A 23067-nucleotide genomic window follows, 5' to 3' on the forward strand; every position below is an offset into this window, starting at 1 on the left:
TCAGTGGAAATGTGAATGACTGTGAGGAGATTTCGCAAAAAAATGAAATCATCAAAGACTGCAGAATTAGTGATCTCTTCACTGAAATATTAAACGAAGCATATGTCAGTAAATCTACAGCAGAGTCAGCACAGAGAGAAACTGCAGCAGACTGAAGGTGCAGATTAAAAGCTTGTGCTATTCACCACTTCAAATCACTAAAATTGAAACATAATGCAAGGTTTCTTTTAAAATATACTGATAAAAATATCTCCATCCACCTTATTCCATGCATGTTAGACAAGTGTGAGACGCAGATTCACTGAAAAGAAGAGAGGAACAGGCAGAGACACCCTTCATGCAGAAAGCATCAACTTTGAGTCTACAAACCTGTTCTTGTCAGGCTGGTTCCATCCAGCCTAAAACCAGCTTTATCTGCTGCTGCAACCAGTGCTTGTGCAAAACTGCCGCAGGTAAAGATCGAGTCATCTGAGGAGCTACCTACGCTAGATCTATGACTAGAAAAGTTACGGTCCTCATCAGACGCAGAACCCCATCCATTTACCATTGAACCTAAAAACAAATGTAGGGGTCTAGTGAGTTGTGCACATTTGATATTTTTTGATCATCTAAAGCTTAAAGACCCTCTTAATATGTCCTTTCTCAACAGGAAACCCAAAATTCATTTGACAGAGCTTGGTACAAAAGAGCAGTACCCATCTAAAGCTTAAAGACCCACTTAATGTGTCCTTTCACAACAGGAAACGCAAAGTTTATCTGACAGCTTGGTATAAAAAGGCACTATCGAAGCTAAATGGGATCTCATTCATAGCTTGCTCCGTGTTGCTTTGATCCTGTAAACAAAATGATACACATTCTCTACAACTGTGAAGGCTCCATAATAAATTCTTCTGAAAGTTAATAGATTTTCCCTGGGATTGAAATAAATGTGATTTTTTTTTTACTTGACTTATTATAAATCAGTATCTAGTTTGATATTTGCAAAATGAAGTCTTAATCTAGGACAGCACAAGTGTAAGTCTCAGTAGATATGGCTGAAGTCAGACATGGGCTTCAAGAGCTATCCTGAACGAGACTGGCATTATATCATTTTCTCAATCAAAACATCAAAATAGATGAGCAATTCTAATGGCCCGAAGAAGCTGACCTAAAGTAGTTCATTCTGGTGGATTAAAGTTACTTTTTTAAAAGGTTAGAAATAATTAACATTCAAGAGCAGAGCAAATATATGCTCAAATTTAATACTGACTCAGCCACTAAGACAATGCTGGCCTCATGATACCTTGTAGCTATGGATTCCCACCACTGCAAGAAAGGAAAATGATAATAACATCATAAAAATGCAGTCAGAAAATGAGATACCAGAAAAAGCACATGAAGGAAATACAGAAATCTTGACATAACTAGAATGTAAAGCACAAAATAGTGAAGGAAGGATTCATCTTATTTGCTCTTCATTTATAGTTTCTCTCCCAATGCATGAAGGATTGACCAGCTACCCAACGTGGCAGTAAAATATATTTTCAAAACCTATTGCTCAGTTCAGATTTTTTTTAAAGTACTGAAATTCAGTTTCTTTTGAGGCTTCAGATGCAGTTGATGGTGTTGTGTACTTCTAAAAATCATGGATAAATGTCACAGGATAATTCTACACTATGCAGTGGAGCAGAAGACAAAGGAAACTTAGCTAGCACCAAATACCTAGCTTTGTTCCAGGTACAGAACAGCCATGCTAATTAGTTACCAAGTCCAGCTGAGGTGCAGAGGTACCAGACTGCTTTTGGGACCTGCGCTGCTGCATGGCATTGCATGGTGCTGTGTAGACACAGCACATTTTTTCTGAGATAGCACAGGCACCTATCTTGAAATACCTGAAAACTGCTTTTTAAAAACAGTGGCATGCGTATGTTGAAAAAAAAGCCCAGGGAACCCATGAGAATCTGCAGAGAACTGGTTTTCAAAGATATGAAGACACATGTGAGAGATACATCATGGCCCTGACTTAACTATTCAGTTAGCACAGCTGAATTTATGTAAATGTATGTAAGATGTGTAGCAGTGTAAGTCATGTTCTTCAAAGCCTTTTTTTTAATCCATGTCCAAGAAAGTATTATTGTGTTCAAAATCTAGTAAATCAATAGTGACCTTCTTATTAATACCAAATTGATAGGCTAATTAAGTAACAGTTCTGTCAAATATTAAAAATATCCTGCAAAAAATAACTTATGAGTACAATAAATGAATACTGGAATTTAGTCAGTAGCACAATGCACCACAAAGCCCAAGAACAATGGATTATTTTGTAATGCTGCAGTGACCAAACCTTTTAATGTCAGCAAAGTGGCACGCTATAATAATAAAAGTCCATGCACTCCTAAGATATACGAAAAGAAACCAAAGAGGTCTATGGAGGTCTGACAGGCAGAAAGTGTGTTAAGTGCAACAGAGAGTGACAGAGTTTGATTCTGCTTGCCAAGAGCACACATAAAATTGTTATTTTCCAAACAGACTCAAGCTGATGCGGACAGATGTAAGGAAGCCAAGATAACAGCAACGGAAGGCTAAAACTGAATTTCCTCTGAGAAGACAGTTTCTGAACTAACAATCAAAGTGCGATAGGACATCATAGAGAATAGAGAGTAAAAAGGCTTAGCACCAGTTATTGATGATGTATGAACAGAGATACTGCAGATAAAAGAGCTCATGAAGATGTAAGAAAATGAGATGCTATAGCTAAGGACATTTTCAAACAATTGCTTATCGACATATTCCGCAAAATATGTAAGCACAAGCTGAAACATAAAAATATAACTAGACCTACAGATATCAAAGGATGATACTTGGGTGCTAAAAATTTAACATGTATCTCATTAGTTTCAGGGCCTGAGAGTTTTGTATGACACATTCAACATAGAGACATATAGAAACATATACTGTACAAAACAGGCATGGATTTCACTATCATAGGCACAAGACTATGGATGTTTTAAAGGAACTTAGGTTTTAATTTCCATTGCTCACATTGTTCCATCTGTTTGCTAACCAGTCACTCAGCTGTTACACAACATACGATACACACGATAATTTGGATGGGATGCTTTCAGGGTATGTCTAGGGACAGTTGCTATTTTTCACCTACTCTTTGAAGGGCTGGACTGAAGTTCATCCAGACCAAAAAAATAATCTATGTTTCAAGTATGAAATAGAGTAAAAATCTGCAAAAGCCCATAATGCTCTCTCCAATGTGCGTGCACACACCTATCATTCTAGACAATGCCAGGTTTTCCTAAAAATAGCTGAATTTTAATTATCAATAGAGTGCTGTTATCAGACTGCCAATTTTTCAGGCTAACCCTATAGGAAAGCCCTGTTCCTGAACTCCTCTGCATTCCCATGGACAGCAAGCATTAGCAAGGCTAGGAATAGTGCACTATGCCCATGGATCCCTTCCCTTCTCCACCAGCAGCTGTGTTAGGAGGGACCGCCTGTCAGACTGGAAGCATAGCTCAATTCTCGCAGGGATGTGAGCTTTACTGGGACGTCAACACAGCTGACAACTATAGCAAACAATGACCCCACCTGGAGTACTGTATCCAGTTCTGGGGTCCCCAGCACAAGAAAGACATGGACCTCTTAGAGCTGGTCCAGAGGAGGACCACAAAAATGATCAGAGGGCTGGAGCACCTCTCCTGTGAAGAAAGGTTGAGAGAGTTGGGGTTGTTCAGCCTGGAGAAGAGAAGGCTCCGGGGAGACATTACTGCTGCCTTTCAATACATAAAGGGGGCTTATAAGAAGGATGGAGAAAGACTTTTTAGCAAGGCCTGTAGTGACAGAACAAGGAGCAACAGTTTAAAACTGAAAGAGGATAGGTTTAAATCAGATATAAGAAAGAAATTGTTTACAATGGGGGTGGTGAGGCACTGGAGCAGGTTGCCTAGAGAAGTTGTGCACGCTCCATCATTGGAAGCGTTCAAAGTGAGATTGGATGGGGCTTTTAGCAACCTGGTCTAGTAAAAGATATCCCTGGCCATGGCAGGGGGGTTGGATTAGATGATCTTTAAAGGTCCCTTTCAACTCAAACCATTCCATGATTCAATGATCTAATGATACTTCTGGTTGCTGGAAGCAGAGGCAAAACTCCTTATAACTGCTGAAGTCAGCAAGCTACCATAAGACATATACAGCACCCACAGCTGCATGTTGACTAGGTAGCTAAAAGTGAAATCTCTAAATTATTCCTACTGTTTCCTGAGCTATTCAGTTTCCCTGCATAAACAATTTTTTCCCCACCAAAACTTGCAGCAGCAAAACCCCGGCTTGCTTTGCCCTCTAGAGGTGTGGACATTGCCCAGAAGGCGTGGGAGTGCTGGAGCCCAGCCTGGGCACCTCAGGCCACCACGCAGCTGTGTTAATGTAGCACACATGGTGACTGCTTGTTTAAAGACATCCACTGGCCTCGTTTTCCAAATCAGATGCACATTTGTTTCTCTCTGAATAAAGGCAGAATAAGAGATGCTGATATCCCTTTCAGATCAACCGTGCATTCTGAAATGGAATGAAACAGGCTTTTAGTGTCTCCTTTACATGCAGCTCACTATGTGTTTTCCAAGAGCACATTTGAGTTCTTACGCTTTCTGGCAACTGTAAATTTTACTCTTGCTGACAGCAGCAGTAAATGCTTTATGCAGAACAAAATCAACTCTGTGAAAAGTTGAACTCTGTTTTCTTGCTCCATAAAATATCTCTTGGTGCTAATCCAAACAGAAAGCTTCTGTGCTCTCAGGGAGAGGTGAGAGGAATAGAGGTGCTAGCTTCTCGTAGACTGCATGCGACTGCTTTTAGTGGCATTTTGCAGGCAATAAAAATGCTATTTTTCTTTGTAAAGTGTACTCTTGCTTTACTTTAAAAAAAGAATCTAATGCACTTGTGAAGTAAAAGCTGCTCACAACAAACCTAAAACTTTAAAAAATTCCATTACGTACATACCAAACTCTATGTGCATGCTTAAAGTTAACAACTGATGTCTCTGGGACTTGTATGTGTTTGCTTATGTGCTTTCCTTCACAAGACCATTAAGCACATGCTAATATTAAGCCCCTGCTCCTCTGCAGGTTTTTTGATAGAACAGGGCTAGACTGCTTAGGTTTGTGAAGTATGGTTGAAGTCCTTGGGGACTGATGCTACTTCAGCTGAAATCAGTTACAGAATTCCTTTAGCCTTTGTACAGGAGAAACACATTATCCTCTTTTGGATATATCTAACTACCGTCATGGCTACAAAGAAAGAATGTCCACTGATTTTGGTGGAAGTGATGGAATAAAAGGGGCAATAGTCATTCTACCATTAAAATAAGAAAGAATACTGGAAGGGGCTAAATGCAGAATATAAATATGATCACACTTCAAAAATTAGACCTGGTCTTACACTTTACATTATACATCACCATAAATGCCCAAATATTTAAATGTATACACCTGAAATAAACACTTAAGTTTGAAAATTTTTATTTTGGGGCAGGAAACACTAAACAAAAGTAAGTAAAAATTATACACACATATCTGGCACTTCACAGGTCCAACCATAATTAATGCCCTTCATAAACATTAAATGAAAAATGAATTTATGTCACTTAGCCAACTTTATTTCTGTTTGCATTTTCAATCTTTCTAGATTTTTTTTTGTTTCCATATTGCTGAAAGGCACAAAAATTTCTCAAATTTATTCAAGCTGTTAGAAAAGAAATGCACACAGAACATTAAGTAGTTGCTCAAATGTTGCTGAGCAGTAAAATACTATGATAAAGTGGCATCTTGCTGTGTCTCTATTACTTCTTCAGCACTAAAATTAATTTATGATCAGTCATCAATTCATTTACATGTCGTTTTATGCTAAATCCATCGTTGCTGATGAATGCATATCCCTAGATCCATTAAGCTAGAGTAAAGTCTGTGCTTTATAATATGACCCTGCTAATTGTTGCATTACCATTTTTATGAGATACAAAAAGTAGCAGTTTCCTATTTTCTGAGCACATATTTAATCCATGAAACACATTCTACCTATTAAATGCATTCTGTCTAACTGCTATAAAATAGGATCTTTTGCAATAGGTATCCCTAAGCAAATCAATATAAAGATTGAACTCTGCCATGGTAAAATATAGCTCATGAAAATGATTTTGTGTAATTTTCAAGAATTATTCCATTTGTGCTCAGACACAATGAATGAACAACTTTTACCATACAGACAGTGATCAGTGATTCTTTTAATCATGACCAAAACATGCCAAAGAAGGGATTTTCTTCCTTGCTGACCTATACAACTTCTGGAGATCTTTATAATTTCAATTCTATGTAATTCTATAGAAAAAAAAATTGTTATCCATTTGCAATGGTACTGTTTACATGATTATTTCTCTGCTTATATCAGTGTCCTGGTTAAACCATGACAATCAGTTTGTATCAGTTAGGTAGAAAAGGGTTTGTTCTGATTTCTGTGCTGGTCAATGGGTACATCTCTCCCCTCAGTCAAAATGCACCAGGGCTGAAGATACAACAGCTCTCGCTGCCAGCTTCACTGGTGGTGCTGGGGGAGTAGAGGATAAGGAGAAAACCCCCAAACCATAACACTTTGATCTGACAAAACCTAGTGTTGCTCTTAGTGATTTCACTGAGAAGCAAATTAATTTCTTATACAGTCATCATATGCAATTAATTAAGTCTATTAAAGTAGAATAATAAAACAGACTCTTCATGACCATTCATGCCATAACTCTGCACAGCAATTCATTATAAAGGCAAGCATTAAACATACCCCCCCCATATTTCAATGTGTCTCTGAAGGCAAAAATAACCCTAAATAATTGTGAATTAACAGTCAAGTAGTCAAGTAAGCAGAAGTTTTACAGCTGCTTTTCAGTTCTTTCTTCTTTTTTTTTTTTTTTTTTTTTTTTTTTTAAATCAGAATCAGTAACTCAGTATCCTAACAAACCATGCTGGGAACGAACCAAAACTTTGGCTTTCATTTCATATTCAGTCCCACAAATGTTCAAATCTAAACCTCCTTCCTTGAGTTTTCTTTGCAATATCTGGAAAATGTTAAGATATAGTTACTGTGCACTCCTCCTTTCTTTTCAATTTATTATACACGTCAACATTATGTCTCTGCCACCTGCAAAGAGAAAAGCTTAATAGCACAGATTAAAACCTTGTCTGAATCTTCAGTTAGCTGTAACTAAAATTCAAGGGCCTGGAAGACAACCTGACTTTTAAACAGTTTCAAGGAGCAACACTGTGGTTTCAGAGGAATTTAGCAGTTTGAGCTCAGCTCATACAGTGCCAGTGCTTCCCTTCAGAGAATCCCACATTTGGCATTGGATGAAAACCTCGGTCTCAGCTCAGCCATAAAGAGCAAAATACCATTTCACTCCGAGAGTGGGTATCGTCAAGTCATTGCAGAGGCATGCTAACAGTACAGGGCAAGGAGACTCGCCCTGCTCACCGTACAGCAACTCTATTTGGAGGCACTCTGGACCAAGGGATGTCAATTTAGATTTCTCACAAACACTGAATTCACAGGGCGCACTTCAAAGTGAACAGAAATATTGCTTCATCTGGGTCAGCTGTTCTCATTTGCCTCCATTTTTTAATATAATCTTTAAAGAACTGAAAATGTGGTATACAAATTCCTAAGAAACTGCTGGTTTAAGCAAAAAAAGCCCTGTGAAAAGAAGTAGCTTATATATTCTCAGTGCAAGAAAGAAGAATTTAGTTTTTCTACGGTATTTTAAGAGCAATCAAATTAAAGAATGAGAAACAGCTTAGAAACAATGAATGCAATTTGTTATATACACTCCTTAACACCAGTAAATGCAGCCTGGAAGAGTTAACAGAAACGAATACACAAAAATTAAAATTATCTTTTGAAATAATTTGCGCAAGGATAATAAACAATTTCCTTCCATCCTAGAAAAAAACAAGTCCAAAACAAGCCCTCAGAAAATTGAGGTTTTGCCCATATAGTAACTGAGGAAAACAGAAGTAGTTTTGTTATTTGGAGAGTTCGCCATTTTACAAATCATTTAGACTAACACTGTGGCTGTATTTTTGTAAGGCTATAATTTCGTAATTGTTTTAAGTCAATCTAAGTGTTGGCTATACGCTAAAGGGGCAGTCTGTCATTTTGCTTCCCTTCCAGCTGCACATTCCCTTCCTGCAGTGCTGGCAAACACCTTGCCATGCGGTGAACCAGATCAAGGAACAGATCGAGCTAGTAATTAAGCAAGAAAAAGCAAAAGAAAAACCTTATTTTAATCTGGATGAGGCTACCACAAGATAGTAGTGGAAATGAGTGGGAGTGCATTTAGACCACCTTAAGTACACTCCCAGTCTACATTACCAAATTCTGCCTAATTTCTTCCAAAAAATAAACCAGGAAGTTTTTAACTCTCCAATAATTAAACATTTAACACTCCAATAATTAAACAAGATTTCTAACTATTAGAACAAGCTTAAATGTTATTCATAAAAGGACAAATTGTAATAAGTACAGAAGTCCATGAACTGGTGCAGAAATGCAGCTATTCCCCACTTTGCACTAGGAAGGGTGGTCCAAAATATTAGGTGAAAATGCAAATGTGAAAAACATTCATTTTCTGATTTATGGATATATCAACATTGACATTTTAATACATACCAAATGGAAAATATATAGCCACCTGATTTTTTTTATTATTATTTATTTCTGTATTACCAGTGTAAAACCCTTACTGCATTCCTAATGGAAAGGCTGCTAAGCCATTAGTGAGATATGCAAAAATATGCAGAATTATAGCCTGAAGGAGATTACACTAGAAATTCAAGCAAAGTGACTTAACATACTCATGCACTAATAAGTTAACCTTCTCAATTCAGGGATTTAAACTTTAACTCTATGGCCTTCAGTTAGATCTGGATTTCAAATCACAGCAGCAGAGATACAATTCTTAAATCTTAATTAGATTGGCAAGCAGTCTGGCCCTAGGGTGAAGGAAAACCTGGTAAGTGGGATTAAGCTACACACTATTTAATTCAACAAGGGAAAAGGAAGGAAATTATAGGTATTGATGGTCCCTCACTGTCATATTCCTGCAATGTTTTCAGAACAGCAATGTTTAAGTAAGGGTGCAAAATCCTTGAAATTTCAAAGGTCCAGAACAAAGAATTTCATCTATTCAGTGGTGCTGTGGTAGTAAATTGTACTGAGCAAGTCTCCCTTAAGGTACAACTAGCAATCAGTGCTCTTCCACTGAGATCAAAGACTGAAGAAGCACCAACTAGGTTTTATGAGCTATGGACACTATGTACATTTGGGTCTCCAGTACAGCTGTACATTATGGATACAGGATATTATATAGATGCCCAAGTTCAATCTAAAGGGAAATACACTGATGCTTACAAAAAGTATATTATGTCCACATAAAATCTGTATTTTACAAAAAATGTCTTTCACTGCCTACATTTCATCAACAGCAATTTTATTCATTCAGATTCCGTGCATTAGTTTAGCATGCCTTTCTAGGTCCCCTTTGATGACCCCTGTTGTAACTTTCCAAGGCCAAGGCATGCAAAGGGTGAGAAGCAGTGAAGGATGGAGTGTCAGAATAATTAAATATCTTCACTGAAAGGGAACAATTACTAAATTCAGCAATACAAAGTAGGTTCAAAATACACATTTTCCTACATATATGTTGTATATACTCTATAGATAAATGTTGGTGCTGATCTAACTACACTTATTCTTAAGTCTTTTAACTTCGCTGTGTTCATCTGTGAAAGCATTTACCCAGCAAAATATCTAAAAGTGCTTTAAGATAACATTTTTATGCTGCTTCTGATTCATGAAATGTATATTCCTAAGCCAAGGTCTTCCCCCTCCTTTCTATGTAACTTGCTTGCTTCTCCAGTAGACTGAACTTTTCATGAAAGCTAGGATATAATTGAGTTTTCTTTCAAGTCTTTAAAGCTTTTTAAAATTCATGAATTTTCTTATCATTTTGCAGCAAAGTATTTTCAAATCCTTCTTTAACTTTAGTGTTTAATATTAACATATTTTAAATGTTACAGAAATAGAGTAGAATAAATTTTCACTTAGAAAGTGTTTGACTGATGATGTATTTTACTGTTAGGAACAAGCTGGTGTCACTGTTAACTGTGTTTGGTTACCTGTCACAGAGCTGTCTAGATTGTCCATACTGGAGCCTGGAGTATGCTCTAGAACTCTTAGCGGCCTACTGATTTCTACAGTTTCTTCTTCGATATCATCCTCCTCATCATCATCATCTGGAACATCTGTTTCCAAATCTGAAATAAGGTTTCCAGATACATATCCTAGGGGCGGAACTGGAGCCTGAGGAGGTTGTGTACTGCTTTGGATGTGCCTACACAAACAAACACGAAAACATCATCAGAATGGATGAGACTTTGTACCCTATGGTCAATAGAAGACAAACCTTTCAATAAGTCCTGAAGTAGATTTACAAAACATGCTTGTTAGGTCAAACTCAAGAAAAGACAGTTCAGTTATTCACCGTAGCTTCTAACACCAGAGTACCTGCACACTTTCCAGTCTTAAATACACCTCTCCTGTAACATGGGGAAGGTCAAGATTGTCATTTTACAGATGAAGAACAATGTACACAGAGGCTATGTAAATCAGGTAGGAAGTCCGTGGAAAAGCACAATTTTGAATCCCGTCCTAGCATATAAATGTCTCACCCAATATTCCACCTTGCAAATCACACGTTGAGCCAAAATCAAATTTCACTCCTTCTGCCTAAACAGACTCAGTGCCCTTAAGTAGAAGTCACCCTAAAGAGAAGGAGATGACCAGTAGGACAAAAAAAATTTTCAAGTCCAATGAACCCATTATCAGCAAGGCCTTTTTATTTTGCTTTATTCCAAGCAGTTGAATAGATTTAATTGCAGCAGTATTAGGGCATGCATGTGTGAAATTAATGCATGCAGCAATCACAATTAAAAAAAGAAAAACAAAGATAAAAAACATCCATAGGATAGCTAAATGGCCAAAGACACACATGGGACTTGTGTGGTCTCTAAGAGGCTAGAGAGGAAAAGAACAACCATCGGCTTTCAATGCAGCATTCGCCCCAGCACTACAGGTACACAGCAAGCTGTGCCAGGGGACCCAGGCATGACTGGCCTTGGCATAAAAGCATGTACCATGCTTGAAATTGCTAACTTAGGCATGTGGGAATCCTTGGGTGGCGATACGTGAGGTGCTGTGACCTGATTCGAATCAGCAGCACTCTGGACAGGATCCAGGATTCTGCTGGTCTGTTGCTTGGACATCAGCATAACAGAAAAAATTACAACTGTCACCTGTTTGGATTCCTAGTTCTAGTATATTTTATATGAAAACTTTGTGCTGTATTATTACCTACACTCGGTAAGTGCAGTAATTGTCTTCATTCAAAGAGCGCTTTTTTTTTCATAACTTAAATCTATGGAATCTGAAAATGTCATCGTAAATGTTATGTACCACTGGAATCTCTCTCCACCTTGGTGTAGGTTTTAACTTATTGCCTTATTTGCAGAGCAAATGCTTCCCTTCTGATATACAACACCCTTCTGATTACAACTTCTTGAATACTTTTTCTGCCTGGACACAAGGTTCTTACCTATGCAGTGTTCAAAACACTGCACCAAAGGGCACTACTATCTAACTAACCCTCAATAAACAGTGTGATTAGCTCCCAGTCAAGCAAAATACTTAAGTATATGCTTAACATTAAGCATGTGATAGAACAATTGAAGTCAATTTCTCATGTACTTGTAGTTAAGCATATACTTAAGTGATTTGCTGGATCAAGGCCATAATGATTATGTACTTTTCCAGTAATCTCTAATGTGCTCTTTCTTAAATTTCTAGTTGGCTGGTCTCTATATTTGTCTTCTGTTACTCCTACAGTAACCTCTCTGACACATCTCATCTTGTTGTTTTGCCCCCCCCCCCCCTTGCCCCCCACACTGGACAGGTTAACTTTGCGAAAAGAAACCTAAGAAATCTTCCTTCCCACTGAAGACAATGGAGGACTTCCCACTGACTTTGAACATGTGCTGAACAGCATGATACATGTCCAGCCAAATGATATTAAAGCATTAAACAATTCCATTTCATAACTACTGCAAAAATCACTTCTATTTGCAACCCTCAATATTCACCCCAATACCTGCTATAAGGTCCTAGTATGAAAAAAGGTTATCTCCCCGATATTTTTTTCAGTTTCAGGCTCAATTACTGTGACCTTACACAAAAGTGATGTTAAAATCTGTGTATTCCTGAGCACATTATGACACTTCCCAATCAATTTTCATTTCTCCAAAAAGGGAGTAAGACCTCCCCTGTCAGTTGCAAGAGGCTTTGCTACAGAGTCCTACTACGTTATCCACTCCCAGACTGGCACCCACAGTTTGTAGGGCATAGAAAGGGTAACAGCTGCAAAATGCAGCAGCGATTGACTGCACAGACAGGGTATGCATCTGTGTGCTGGCTCACAAGTCAGCTACCTTCAATAGGCCGGGTCTAGCTGCTGCCTGGGATTTGGGTCTGTCCCACAGGCAGGTCGGAGTCTGTGCTTGGCAGCGTGGCACTGCAGCAGGACCAAAGTACCCTGTTGATTGAGTGCAGATTGCAGGCAAGCCTCGAGGCTTTGACGGTGTCCAGGGAAAACAGCTGGCTTTGATTTGGCACCACCTGCCTACCTGCCTGATCTATTTATGGTAGCTCAAGCTGAATAACTCTGTGGCTTTATTTACCAGTGAAGAAAGGCTGCTCCTCTGCTGGCAGCACGCCATTCAGTAACTAGCTCTGCTCCTCTCCTCCGAGATTCACAGGCTTTGTCTGGATAGAAAAGTTGTAAAAGGACAACTGCCGCTTAGGGAACATCCAGAAAGCAACTGACCTTCACCATATCCCCAGCCTGGTGCAGTTGACAAGTTCTTTTTTGGTCCCTGAAGAGATTGCTTCTGTTTGTTTTGCAGGGGAAATGTTACTGTGGTATTTGCTTGCTCTTCCTTTAAATAGGCATAAAGCACTCTAAAACGCTAGATCCATTTTGTAAATACTAACAACTTCCTTTCTGCTATTTCTGGGTTTTTCCCTATGAGTCAGAAATTTCATGGTATTTCAAACTACAGTCAGAGATGCAAATACTTCATTCTCATGTGACACAGGGTAAAAGCTGCTACATTGCTATTTCAAGTGACTAGCATTATTTTTAATCAGGAATTTAGAACCTCAAAATTTTTGAAAATCCTAAAAAATTCATATCTTTTGCTAGCATGGAAAGAGAGTACTCTGAACTGTACAAAAGTTATCAGCAGGTGAGTGTTAACTACTTAGTTGAATGTATGTAAAACTCCAAAGGAATATTACTTTTACATGTTTTTAGCCAAGAGTTAACATATTACCAAGCATTATGGTTTAAAAAGCACCTACTAATGTTTAAGGCCTTCACACTGTAGACACAGTTTTGCTATCTCTTCTTCCATTTCACTGCTCTGGAAACATTACTGAAATGTTACTGAACACAGTTGATATTTATGCCGTCAAGGAATAAACTATTATTATGCTTTCACTTCCCAGACCACAGGTGCCCCCTTCAAACATTTACCATGTCTGCTTTGCTATATCAAACTGGTAAGCCCTAGTTAATTCATCAAGGTGGGCTTGAAGCATTGGCTGCATCTCCTCTCGTGGAGAAGGTGTGAGGGTTGCAGTTGACTGTTGCCCAAAGGAGATTGCAGGTGATGAAGCTACTCCTCGGACAGGAGGTGTGGGAACACGATCATCATCTTCTTCAAGCTCATCCTCCATGCCCTGATGTAGGTAGGTCTGAACTGGCAAGGGTGGACACCAACCATCACTGTCATATCTAAAACAAAAACCAAATAACTTAGTATATACCAAATCTCATCTCATCCCGTGCAGTAGATGGTATACAGGATTTCTGCTACAGTTGGAACCCTCTTCACGCAGTGTGAGCTTTAACATTTATTGAAAATATGGTCATAATTGCTTAAATTCTCCTTACTGAGCCTGTTTAATTTTTCCGGCAACAGCTAAGCGACTTGAACAAGATGTGCAACAAAAAATTACTGATCCATTATCACATTTGTTAATGGCGATTAGATCATGTTACGCCACAGTCAACAACAAAAATGAACTAACTCACTTCCTGGACCATTAGCCTAGGAGAATGCATGAAGATTGACCTAGACATGAAAATGGCAGCATTCTTAAAAGACAGAGTGAGCTTTACGTAGTTGCACTATGCACTTCCTTACTCCCATCCTCCCCTTTCTTTGTCTGTAAGTTTACTATTTGATTTTATTTTGTAGCTTAAATAAAAAAGCTACACTTTCCACATAAATTCTGGTCTTTCCACACTGCATATAGGTATCTACTATGACGTGTAATACATTCATGTTGCAGCAGCACTGACCCTAAGCATATGCTATGTCACAGCATCAGCTGATAAGATACATTAGCACACATGCTGACAGCTCTGCTATCACACCACCTCCTAACCAATCTTTACTGGGCCTTACCTAGGCAGTGCTAAATCTGAACACTTTCAACATACCTGCTCAAAGTAAATGAAAAGATTAACAACTACCAATATTCTTCAATACCAAATTCTTCTCTCTTCACATAAAAGAGATGTTCTGATAGGTTTCTGTGGTTCAATTTTTAGTCTTATACTAAAGGTGTAAGAGCTAATGCTACATCTGATCAGGGCTAGAAACAGAAGCTTTATATTCTATTCTATTATGTAACCTTTGCCAGCAATTCAATCCTTTTCTGTCTCTGTCCTCATGACAGGACCTTTCAATTCAGTGCTGTATTACAGTATCATCCCACAATCCTGCCCCTTAGAGACACCAGCATCACTCAAGATGAATAGGCCCTAGTGAATGTGGTCATTCCCTGTGTTCTATCTCCCCTGAGTAATTCCCTAATCTGAACATAACTTTAGTTGTGCACTTCTCTGCTGACGATCACACCATTCAAATCTCAACACTGTCTACTCTTCCCATCTTCAAAACGTCCAGTCAGTCTGCAGTCCTTTGAGCATCTGCATACGTTTCTTCTTAACTCTCAGCGTATTCCAAAATACCTCTGGTTAAACAGCTCTTTTCAAAAAGCAACCAGACAACCAAAAGCTCTCACAGCTCCTTCTTTGTTAAACCATCTCACACTCTAAAGGCCATTCCCTAAGCATCATCTAAGTCACTTTATCTTCTTTCCACCGTCAAGGCCTGCTGACAAGGTACACCCCTTTTTTCTGCAATGCAGGTAGGCAATGCATTGCATTATACAGTTAATTTCTTAAAACAGTTTAAAAATACTCCTTTCAGGCTTCTAATTTGGAAGGAAGGAATTACCAATTTCCCTCAGAAAAATTAATCACTGCCAATTTTCTCAAGGGTGAAGCCGGGTTACAAAAAGGCTGGGAACACTGAGACAGAGAAGTTTCAAAACCTGTATTATGAACAGAACATTTACTTTATGTAAATTCCAAAGATTTCTAAACTTAACTAAACTACCTTTTCCTTATTCAAAAGTCTGTAGTCTATATTTAAACGCACAGATTCAGGGTAGCTAAACCAACCTGACTTAATCATCCAAAATGAAATATCTTGTAATTAAGGCTGGTATCACTTCAAACCTATATCAAGATATAACCATATGTAGGTACACAAACATACGTTTGTGTACCGAGGTGCAAATAAATGCTGCATCTTAACACTTGGCATTTATGAGCTTTTGAGTGAATGATCATTACCATTTTGATAACACAGAGATTTAAGAAAATGTTATATGATACATATTCAATTCCTTAGGAGACAATTAAGATATGACTAGCTCTAATTTGTGTTTCCTTGCAATATTCACTCATGACATTGCCACCCAAGAGTGAAGGGACCATTCTATCTCATGCTGCTAAAAATGTACTGTGCAACAGCTCTGTCACTTATTTTTACTCTCTCAACCTCATGCTTTAGTGTAATGGCTTCTTCTTTAAAAGGGACAGGCCAGAAAGATACTCCTTAGTGAGTTTTCAGTAATGCATAAACGAGCTTTGGATGTGCTTGCCTTTTGACCCTACTTGCTTCAAATCCCCAAACATTCAGCTTGATAGCAAAAAGATTTCTTAGAAAAAGATTTCTTAGGAGAAAGATTCTGCACAAGTACCATATCTTTACCTAGATTTTCTTTGAAATGGAAAGGAGTGTAAGCCTGAGGTTCAGGCCATTGAGATTCAAGATTTCAGGTACAAGAACCTTTGACTTCATAATGTAAGATGCCTGAAAAGCCACCAGTTCTAACCTGCATTTTACCAAAAATAACCACAAAAACAAAACCAGTCTGCAAGAAAAAGCTAGGAAACCTAACAGGCTACATGCTAACTACACCTCATATAAATGATACAGTTATTGAAACTTCTGGAACCTGCACAGTGAATTTTGATCACATCCATGTTCTTTTTGGTTTTCTGAGTACATACAACTTGGTGAAAATGCATGCAACCTTTTTCAAGTACTTCTTATTAAAATCTAATCACCTTAATTTCTCTAGGGACCTCTGATTGTAATTTCATGATAATTAAGTCCCTAAATAAGTTCTGGTTAACAAATATGACTCTCTATGTTTCTAATAATTTTTCTTCTATTCTCAGCACTTTTATTCTATTAAAAAGCTTGGTTCATTACATTGATAGATTTTTTTCTTCAAAATAAAAACCAGACGTGATAGATAAGGGGCACATTCTTTAACAGTTCTGTTCCTTTACACACATCATTGCAGCAAAGAAAGCTTCCCTGTCTAGGCCTTGCCAGAAAGGATTTTTTTATTACCTTCTTTACTTTTTCTAAAACCAGAAAATGACTATCAAATATATTGATATCCAGCAGCTAATATTGCATTTTAAGGTGGAATCAATAGTAAGGAAAAAAAATAACCAATGATAACAATATGAAGACTGCCTTTACTGGGGTTGGCTCAAGATCATGCATATTATTAATGAAAAAACATAAGAAGATGATAATGAATAAGTAATAAGCATTTCCTTACTGTCAAGTTTATTAGATAAAACCAAGCAAAAGCATCTTCTCTGAAAAGGGCAGGGAAGGGAACATGCTTGATTGGGAGCTACTACAGGAAAAGAGAAACTTCAAAGACTTTGCAGTATATACAAGAGAAAATTAAGGAAGCCAACACAGAACAAACACAGAGTTTGCAGAAGACCACAAAAAAGGGGGATGTTTCACAGGAAAGAGCTTGCTAGGAAAACAAGAGTATAAACAGACTTTCTGCAAAGGTTAAATAGGAATTTAAGACATCCCAAAGGCTACCACATTCTATACAATGGCTGCTTGGATTAACATATTCACCCTTCCTTATGTGTGTTGCAGTTCATGGAAAAATGGAGGTGAATGCAAACCTCAGTTCTGGGGAGAAGACGGTAGAGAGAACTAAGAGAGTATTCTGGTTTTCTTCCTTACCTCTGATTAAGTTAGGTGACTTTTTTTTTTCCACTTGCTGCTATTGTGGATTTTCTTTTACAATTTATAAGACAATAGGCCCCTAGTGTTAATTCCTAGTAAGCAAAATAAGGTATCAAGATTGTTTAGTTTATTCGGGATATTCATGCCAATGAAACTCACACTTGAATTCAAGATTTATAGGAAGACATGCACAGAAATATACGTTTCTGTTTAGATGCTCACTTCCTTGTTTTATTGCTCTGAACTTTCACCTTTCATATCACTTTGCAAGAACTTTATTAAAGTCTTCAGTTTTTCTGAATGGAAGTCCATTTTTCAACTATAATTCACAATATAATTGCATCTGCATGTCATTAATTCTAAAATTAAAACACATTGAACTTGACATACATAATATACATCAAAGCAAATCAAGAAAAACAGTTTTAAAAAATTGCTTGCTTTTTTTTACCCGATATGTCAATATTAAATGCAACATAAGGAATGCGGTCTATGATTCATTCTATTTTAGCATGTTGAAAACGACAGAAACAAGATCAACCCCTCAATACAGAACGACTGTTAGAATTGGATACCTCCTCAGGAAGTATGGGCATTGCAGATTCACTAATTTCAGTGAAGTTGGTTGCAAATTACTGTAGCTCAAGACTGATACTGTAAGTCTAATTTTCAAAATTTTTTTGTGTTTGGTAAAATGCACGTTAGAAGGTCTTGTTACAACCACTGTTAATGAGATAGTACAAAAACCAGAGAAGAGTAATTCAAAAGATAATCAGAGGAAAAACTAAGTCTGAATTGTTGGGAACCTGGAAGGCTGCTGACTACCTTATCCTTAAATAACCAGTGCTGTCTTGGTGATCAACATCATTCCTTCCAGCTAAATAACAGACACTTTATGCAACTGAGGAGTCAAGCCTTGTGTCACAAGGGATTTCTCTAGAAGGTATTTCCATTTACCTTTTATGCTATTTCATTGTCCAGAAAGAAAATCAAAGTTGTTTGCCTTCGATAGCGTAATTATTTTAGAGAAATGGCTGCACATGAATTTTAAGGATATAAACTGATAAAGACAAATATTATATGGCAAAACTATCTTAAATTTACTTTAGCTTTTTATAACAGAATACAGAACATAATGATTATACGCACTTTTTGCCTTGAGATTTAAACAACACTTGCAATCAGGAAGGTTATATATTTTCCCTTATATTTGCTTTGAAATTCTAACTCTAATACTCTAATACAACCTGAATGGACCTTCATTTTAAAAGAAACTACACTGACTTACACAGTTAGTTACTATTCATTTTAGGAGTTGAAGGAATTGGTATAAACTGCTATAAACTTGGTACAAAATATTAATATTTAGTTCTAATTTTCATTATAGAAGTAGTGATGATCAATTCATGCTTACAACAGAGATAACACTTGAAATACTTTTATTCAGTAAAGCTATTAGAAAGATTTTTAAAACATATGTTTAATCTTCAGGAATTATTGATTAATCCATGTATTTAAATAGACAGAAATTTGTCCCTGGCAGAACAATGATTCTCAAAGTCTCCAACAAAACTGACCACAGTAAACCATTTTTCTATATACTCTGATTTTCCTCCCAAGTTTGATAACTGGGTATTTCATATAATTTCACTTTATAAAAAGCATTCCATAGTTGTTCTCTGTACAGGAAATGTCTCTTTCCTCTCATTTAGTGCTTTTTGTGTGATTCTGTGTCCTTGAGAACAAGTTTAAGCTACCCAAAAATAAGTGTAAGGTTCCAGAAACTCAAGAGTTGTTTAAATACATAAAAAAGGCCTATAAATAGGATGCCTTCCTCAACTGTGAAATTTCTCCTAAAAGCTGATGAGAAGATTATTATCCACTGGTTGATCTTCTAAAATTAATCCAATTTACTGTGGGTTTTTTTTGTTCTGTTGGCTTTAATATTTTTAAACATCAAAGCAGTGAAAAAATACAAGGAGCCAGATTATGTCATCCTTACTCACTCGGAGTCCCATCATCTGCAAGCAGTCCCAACAGAATTCAATTAAACTACAAGTGAAGAGAGATACTTCTCAGCATGAGTAAGCAGAGAAGCCCTGCACGATGATGAAGCAAGGTCACTTTTATTTCTGTCTTCAGTCATTAACAAGAGAAGCTATTCAAACATTCCTCCTCCATAGCCTTGAATAAGTCTATAGGATAAGGCTCGCTCTCTTTTTTTTTTTTTTTTTTTTTTTTTAACAAAACAGAATAATATTGTCATTTAGCAAAATAAATTAAAAAAAAAGCCTCATCTCTGCAAACCACAGATTTTTCTTCAAAAGAAAAAGCAGACAATTACCCTGCTTCTTGCTGATCCACCCCATAGTGTTCCAGCTCTGTGCCTGGAAGTGGCTGCACAGGAGGGGGTGGGAGGGGAACACTGGCCCAGTTTGAACCATTATTTTTCTGGGGCTTGGCAGTATTTTTGTTTTTCTTCTTTTTCCCTCCTTTTCCACCTGAAAATCCAAAAAGAAAAATAAAATGTTAGAAATATAATGTGGGGGAAAAAGCTAGCTATTTACATTCCTTTGAAAGAATTCTGATTCCAGATGGCATGCCCCAAAAAAAGAAGATGTATTTTTATCTCAGCAGAATCGGCATCAACGTGCTAATGCTGTTACAAGTTTATAAATAATAATAGAATGGAATGGAAAAGTATTCTGAATAATTGCTGAAAATCAATTCTTTATAAAACTTCATACATTTGCACCACAGTAGTGCCCAACCAAGGGAAGACGTGTTTTGCTGTATCAGAAATATATTTACTGATATATTCATATCCGCTTTATGAATTCTTGAATTGACTGTTAGATAAAAATATAACAGACCATAGCAAATTATTTCAAATGTCAGAATCTGATGCGCTTATAACACTGTTTTGCATAATCTTCTTCTGTGGATAACAGAGAGGTTAAGGACACAATGTAAAAAAGTTGTCATTAGACTCAGTATCTTTCAGCAAGAATGACAAGTGTAAGCTGTCAAAACAAAAAGAAACAGGGTTTTGCTGATAGGAATTTACTACGTTACATTTTAAAAAACATCAGGAAGTCATCTGCAATGTTGCAGGACTGTCTCTTTCACAGGATTCAAATATCTTGTGCGGTTAGAGAGAAGAGTTCTATTTCTGATACACAACTCTAATAGAGGAGGCTGATAGAAACGAAGTGAGCAATGCATTTTGCTTAAGCCCTCTTCTCTTCTCTTCTCTTCTCTTCTCTTCTCTTCTCTTCTCTTCTCTTCTCTTCTCTTCTCTTCTCTTCTCTTCTCTTCTCTTCTCTTCTCTTCTCTTCTCTTCTCGTCCTTGTACCCACTTCTCCAGTTGAGACACTTCCATTTTTGTGAAAGCGATCTTACAGAGAAAGCTCTCATCCCACTTGTTTTGCTTCTTTTATTTTGCCCTGACTCCTTTTTCTTGTCAGGAATTCATTAAGAGGAAGCATGGCACAAGATTTCAAATCCCTTGACTGCTTGGAGACCCATCTATTTATTGACATTTTGTTGTGGCTTTCAAATTCTCTGGATCATTGGGTGGAAGAATGGTTTGTCATATGCTTTTTCAGTGGGGTACCCAGCTGGCAGTCACTCACCCCTTGCCTGTTGCAGAAAGCACAGTTTAATCCATCTTAGCCACTGACATCTCTTGCTGATTTATAAGGATCAGCCAAAAAACCCCATGTAAAAAGTTTTCAACAGCAATGAAACAAAAAAAGCCACAACTGACTTGTCAGGCAGGGTGGCACAGTGTGCACTGGCAGGCACCACCCTCTTTGCCATGGCTCTAGCTTTAGGCATAGAGAAATTCAGAAGGAGGTGCAGTTCTAGCAACAGAGACCAGCACGGGTCATGGGACTTTTCGTCTGAGAGACAGTGGCTTTCTTCAGTTATCTCCAAATGTCAGCTGCACCAACGCAGGAATGAATAGAGAGTGAAGAAAAAGGTGATCCTGTGATTCAGAATAGCCAAGACTTCTCTTTTCACCTCTTGTTGTGGTTGCTAGAGACAGGCAATAAGTCTGGCAAGGTTTCTAATCAGCCTGGCTGGCAGCACGTTGCAAACAAGACTTTGCTTTGCATTACTCAATTCCAGACCAGAGCTCTTCCTTCCTCATCTTGGAGTATTTATAGTCCAGCCAAGATCCTGTCATTCACTATGTGCAAACTGAGCTGATATTCCATCTATTAGGATGCAAGACAGGCTCTTCCCTCCTTTTGTAGCCTGGCAGAGAGGGAAGCTTTCTTGAAAAGGGAAAGAACATTTTGATCAACAGAAAAGAAACCCCAGTGATGGTGGCAATGGAAGAACAAATACATGAACCTTCTGGAAGGAAAATGAAGCTTTCAAAGCACAGGTGTGGCAGAAAGCGGAGTTAGAAGTAGGGTCACAAAACTACAAAGGAAGTACTTAAATTTTGATTTGTGGGACATGGGGAAATTTTTGAAAAGTCAGCAGGAGTAAGAGCCAACAAGAGCTAAGGCAGAAGGGGCTGCTTTGGGAGGAAAGCACATGCATAAAAGTGTGTGTGTGTGTATGTGTTGCAGGGAGATTTAAACTAAGACTACTCAGAGAAGAGAAATGCAGAGAAGAACTTAAGCTTAGAGATTATTTGAGGTGAAGAGGAAGATTTTGGAAGTGTAGCATCTTGGTAATCTTAGGAGACTGGTAAAACAGGTTGGATATGTGGGATGCTAAGTATGGAGTCACCTGAATTCGGGGGATTTTGGAGAGAAAGGTCAAAGATAGCGGAGCTATTAGAGTGAAACAGAGAGCTGAGGAACTCTGTTCAGATGAAGAAATAAAAGAAAGGAACTCCAAGGTCATTGCTGGCAGGGGAAGCAGCCTACATCGTACAGCTGGGGAGGAGATTTCTCTTCTGTCCCCATTGGCAGAGTTACTCCACTGTCAGTGTAGTGGAACAGGCAACTAATACAAAATGCCTGATGTGTGTTTGAAAACTGTTGCACCAAAGCCTTGTTTCCCCACAGCAATGATGCTTGATGTTTCAGCGTCTCCTCACACTGAAATTCAATTATATTGTTTAAATCTCTAGATGAATCAGGTCCTGGAAAAAGAATTTGCCAGTCAGGCTGATAATCATAGCACTGACATAAGCTGGGAGCTGTGCAAAGTACAGCCACAGAATTTGCATGCCTCACAAAGCAGTCGAGTTTTTAGCTATTTTCCATTCCACAGTGGGATAGGACTTCTCATGATATTCATTTGAGAGAGACAGAAACTTAGGCAGAATAATAAGTAGTACCTAAAGTACTAACCAAGGAAGTGAGAAAACAAATCCCTGATCACCCTGATGGGGAATACGCAATCAAAGCTGGTCTCTGACTCCAGTGATGCTCTAATTATTGGACTACTTGAAGGTCTCCCCCAGTTTCTCATGTATTACAGACATAATTAGCTGGCATTAAAGACATAATTAGTGGGCCAGGGAGAGCAA

The 23067-nt window shown here is 37.9% G+C and overlaps 1 protein-coding gene across 12 annotated transcripts in view; it reads right to left on the reverse strand.

Moving 5' to 3' along the window:
- ROBO2 (roundabout guidance receptor 2) overlaps positions 1-23067 on the reverse strand; it is a 947974-nt gene that overhangs the window by 20529 nt on the left and 904378 nt on the right. For 8 of the 12 annotated variants that reach the window (XM_049824867.1, XM_049824864.1, XM_049824872.1 and 5 more), the window contains 4 exons: positions 19915-20071; positions 13673-13933; positions 10203-10417; positions 370-552 (listed from right to left, as the gene is read on the reverse strand). In XM_049824867.1, coding sequence (XP_049680824.1) covers positions 370-552; positions 10203-10417; positions 13673-13933; positions 19915-20071 — 816 coding nt within the window. The remainder of the gene's footprint in view (positions 1-369; positions 553-10202; positions 10418-13672; positions 13934-19914; positions 20072-23067) is intronic. The other 4 variants (XM_049824876.1, XM_049824871.1, XM_049824874.1 and 1 more) reach the window with 1 other exon arrangement.

Source organism: Accipiter gentilis, chromosome 21, assembly GCF_929443795.1.
Source record: "Accipiter gentilis chromosome 21, bAccGen1.1, whole genome shotgun sequence".
NCBI classification, from domain to species: Eukaryota; Metazoa; Chordata; class Aves; order Accipitriformes; family Accipitridae; genus Astur; species Astur gentilis.